Below are 4659 nucleotides of genomic sequence, written 5' to 3' on the forward strand. Positions count from 1 at the left end.
TAATATCCTACAGAAAATCAAAGGCAAAGACCAGGTAGGTTGCATTTCTTGTCCAAGATTTCCTGGGATATAAAAGTTTAATTCTATTGTTCTCAAAGGGAAGAGTCACTCAGACCACTACACAGACTTAGTTGTTCAAGTAGGAACTTTTATTCAAAAGCCACACACTTGTATACACCAGGATAACAGGTGTTTAAAAGGCTTCCAATCCTTAGAAAAGGAGCATCTCTAGGATCCAGTCAAGATTTAAAAGAGTGACTGGCAATTTTGGGGGCCTCATTTTAGTGTCAAGCCAGGCATAGCCAAAAAGCCTACTTTTCAGAGGACATTTGCTTACCAACACCCAGTGATCAAGACTCTGGGATGTCATAGAAAGTGAGGGTTGGAAGGCACCTCAGGAGGTCATCTAGCCCAACCCCTGCTCCAAGCAGGACCATCCCCAGCCAGATCATCCCAGCCAAAGCTTTGTCTGGGGTTTTGAAGACCCCCAAGGATGCAGTTTCTACCACCTCTCTGGGTAACCTGTTCCAGTGTTGTACTACCCTCCTGCTGAGAAAATTCTTCCTAATATCCAACCTAAATGTCCCTTGCTGCAACTGAGACCATTGCTTCTTGTTCTGTCATCTGCCACCACTGAGAACAGTCCAGCTCCATCCTCTTTCAAATGCTGCTTCAGGCAATTGAAGGCTGCTATTAAGTCCCCTCTCAGTCTACTCTTCCTAGACTAAATAAGCCTAGTTCCCCGAGTCTTCCCTCATAAATCATGTCCCCCGGCCCCCTCACCATTTTTGTCACCCTCCACTGTGGACAAATTGGAGGGAGTCCCATCCTTTCTGTAGTGCTGTGTTTGGTTTTCGCCCCTGCCCACACTACAAATGTTATTCCCCTCTATTCACCACTGGTGAGGTCACAACTTCCCTGGACCTACTGGCAACACACCTACCAATGCAACCCAGTATGCTGTTAGCCTTCTTGGCAGCAAGGGCACACTGCCAGCTCATATTCAGCTTATTGTGCACTGTAACCCCCAGGTCTTTTTCTGCAGAGCTGCTGCCCAGCAGTCAGCCCCCACAATCCTCTAATATTTCCAGGTAACTCTGAATCCTAGCCCTACCCTTCAGTATATCTACTACTCCCCCCAGCGTGGTGTCATCTGTAAGCTTGCTGAGGGTGCACACTATGCCATCTTCCAGGTCATTGAAGATATTGAACAAAACCAGCCCCAGGACTAACCCTTGGGGCACTCCACTTGATTCTGGCTACCAACTAGACATTGAGCCATTGATTACTACTCTCTGAGCCCAATGCTCCAGTCATTTTTCTATCCACCTTGCACTGGATTCGTCCAGCCCATACTTCCTTAGCTTCCCTGTAAGAATGTTGTGGAAGACTGTATCAAAAGCCTTGCTAAAAATCAAGATACACCACATCCACTGATGTCCCCACATCCAGAGTCAGTCACCTCATCATAGAAGTCAGATCGGGTTGGTCAGGCATGACTTGCCCTGGGTGAATCCATGCTGACTGTTCCTAATTACCTTCTTCTCCTCCTCCTCCAAGTGCTTAGAAATGGATTCCTTGAGGATCTGCTCCATGATTTTTCCAGGGGATGAGGTGAAGCTGTAATTTCCTGGATCCTCCTTTTTCCCTTTTCTTAAATATGGGCACTGTGTTTGCCTTTTTACAATCATCCAGGACCTCTCCCAATTGCCATGAGTTTTCAAAAACATGATGGCCAGTGGCTCTGCAATCACATCAGCCAACTCTCTCAGCACCCTTGGGTGTATCTTATCCAGCCCCATGGACTTGTATATGTCCAGCTTTTCTAAGTAGCCCCTAACCTGTTCTTTCGCCACTGTTGGCTGCTCACCTCCTCCCCAAGCTGTGCTGCCCGGTGCAGTAGTTTGGGAGCTGACCTTGCCTGTGAAGACTGAGGCAAAAGAAGAATCGAGTGCTTCAGCCTTTGCCACATTCTCCGTCACAAGCTTCCCTCCCCCATTCAGTAAGAGACCCACACTTTCCCTGATCCTCCTCTTGCTACTGACATACTTGTAGAAACCCTTCTTGTTACCCTTCACATCCCTTACTGGCTGCAACTCCAATTGCACTTTGACCTTCCTGACTTCAACCCTGCATGCCCCAGCAATGCTCTTCCCTAGTTATTTGTCCAAGATTCTCCTTCTTATAAACTTCGTTTTTGTGATTTAGTTTACTAAAGAGTTCCCTGCTAAGCCAAGCTGGTCTTCTGCCATACTTGCTAGTCTTCCTGCACTAGGCATCAAAAACCCATATTCCTGGTATGGTGGGCTTTATATGCAGAAGGTAGAGAGGAAGTATTGCATAAAGGAATCATCTGAAAGAAAGTGGCATCTGTCTGGAACTTGCTCTGTGTGGAAGTGCTTGGCTTCCAATTCCAAGCTCAGGCGTCGTGCCTTTTGTTGCCCCTAGGTCCCTTTTACCAGAGATCCCCAAGGACTGACAGACCCTCATCCAATTTGGTATCAAGTGAACTTTTAATAGTAACCCCTAGGTTTATTACAAGTATTCTTCCTTGTAATATGACCTGGCAAGCAGTTCCTTAGATGTTACAGCAATAACCTTCAGTGGTACCAGCCTCAGATCCTCTGCTAGGTGTGCAGGATGCAAGCTTCTGGATTCCTCGTTGTTCAAACAAGAAGTCCAAGGTTGATCCTGTCTCCCCAGGGTGGCAACACAGAACACACGTTCCTTTGTTTGTTTGTCACTTTTATAATTTCTCTCATCCCAAATTGTCCAACCTCTGGTACGGTGCCAGCCACATTCCTTATAGGGAAACTGCTGTCCCTTGCTTGCCCAGTGCCCAGTCACAGCATTCACATCTCCCCGTGCAACAGGAGGTGCTCCATTCAATTTTGTTGCTTAGTTCTGGGAAGGCCTGGACTATACCTAAAAGCTTTAGCATAACTCAGTTTGCCTGCTACACTATTGACCTCAGAGAATTCAAAATATTTCTAACTTAATGCCTCCCCCACCAGTCCCCAAGTTGTCCCTTCTCATTAATAAAACAGGACAGCACTATGCTAGGGAAGCTTTCAAGATAGTAGGGCACCAAAAAGAGCCCCAGATGCAAGTTAAAGTTTGCAACACTGTTCCCAATAATAAAGAATTCTTAATACAGGACTGTTCAACTTAAGTACAGCTGGGAGATGCATACAATGCCGCTGCACAGCCCCTGCCACATGGATGGTCCACAGCCCCCCTTCCTCAAGACCCTTCTCCATTATATGACAGTGGGAGAGACTGTTGCGGGGGCCCACAGGCCACCAGTTGGGCAGCCCCATCCTAATTGATTACATGCATGTAGGTCTCACTGCTTTCCCCTGCCTATGCAGGAACAAAAACCATAAGGGCATTTGAGAGTTTACTTACTTCATGTACAGAGGCAGATGCACAGACATTGTGAGTTTTCTGGCTTCCTGTATCCGTCTGCTTTTCTCCCCAGCCATATAAAGCAAATGGATGTTTATTCTCCTTTGGCGCTTCTGTCCTTTGAGGACTTTTAATTGATTTTCGATCATCACGACTGGACAAGGCACTTCGACTTGGACGCTGGCCTGCACGCCTGGTCGATTTATCAGTTTCTTTTATAGCAGTCTGTTCTACAGCTTTCTCTTGATTTTCTCCCTCTGCTTCTTTTTCTAAAGGAGAAAGTTAAAAATAAGTTTGGTTTTAAACTCTTAGAAGCCAAAATGGCATGCCCCTACATGCAGATACTAGCTATCTAGGGAGAGACAAAGAGAGAGATTTAAGAGCTCTTCTTAAAGCAATGTATTAAACAGAATTAAAACAGCTGCCAGCTTCAAGGCAGCAGATACAAGCCTGTATGTCCCCAAGAGATGCTTTTATGTAGCCTGGGGTAATCTACAGCAGGATCCGTGACAACCCAGATCACGCCAGGATGAAGTAGACAGACATGCAGCTGACCTAGGCAGCAGGTGCTATCATAGGGCTGGACATCTAGACAGCAAGGGAGCAGAGAGATAGCTTATTTGCATTTAACAAACAGCCTAGAGGCAAACCAGGGCATCGATGGAGTTGATACTTGCTTCTCATAAGTAGTACTTCAGACTGATGTTACCCCAGTTCAAGGATTTGCAGCTTAAAAATGTACACTATACTATTTACACTCTTTCATCTCTATACTTTCATTTATATAAAAACATGCTCCCTTTATCAGCAATCATCCTGTACTCTTAATAGGATTGCCTACATCAAGGATCCAATGAATGTGCACTCATGATAAAAAAAAAATAAAGTGAGACCAGAGCTACCCAACAGCACTTATCTGACCTCATCGTACTTAGCATCTCTCCCCTCCTTCCACTCCATCAGCCTGCATTTATCTTCTTGCAAACCCCCATGCAGCGAACAAAAAATGGGCTCCCATATGGCATTTAGTCTTTGCCCGCCTGTCACTGCAGCTAGGGACAGATTTGATTACAGCACATGAAACATGCCCCCTTACACTGTAGGGATACTAGGCAGCAGGCAGTTTGGACTCCCTTATCCAAAAGCTCCTGATGCTTTCTAAGGAAGTGGGGGGGGGGGGGGGAACTTAAATTGAAATTTTGGACCGGAGTTCACCCACCAGCAATTTCGGGGAGGTGGGCCAGAGAAATA

The 4659-nt window shown here is 46.1% G+C and overlaps 1 protein-coding gene across 2 annotated transcripts in view; it reads right to left on the reverse strand.

Annotated features, from left to right (window-relative positions):
- Nucleotides 1-4659, reverse strand: part of CCSAP (centriole, cilia and spindle associated protein) — a 40795-nt gene that overhangs the window by 20236 nt on the left and 15900 nt on the right. The window contains exon 2 of one of the 2 annotated variants that reach the window (XM_019527063.1): nt 3409-3677. In XM_019527063.1, coding sequence (XP_019382608.1) covers nt 3409-3677 — 269 coding nt within the window. The remainder of the gene's footprint in view (nt 1-3408; nt 3678-4659) is intronic. The other variant, XM_019527065.1, reaches the window with a different exon arrangement.

The sequence above is a fragment of the Gavialis gangeticus genome, unplaced genomic scaffold (genome assembly GCF_001723915.1).
Source record: "Gavialis gangeticus isolate Ggan-Ray unplaced genomic scaffold, GavGan_comp1, whole genome shotgun sequence".
Lineage (NCBI taxonomy): Eukaryota > Metazoa > Chordata > Crocodylia > Gavialidae > Gavialis > Gavialis gangeticus.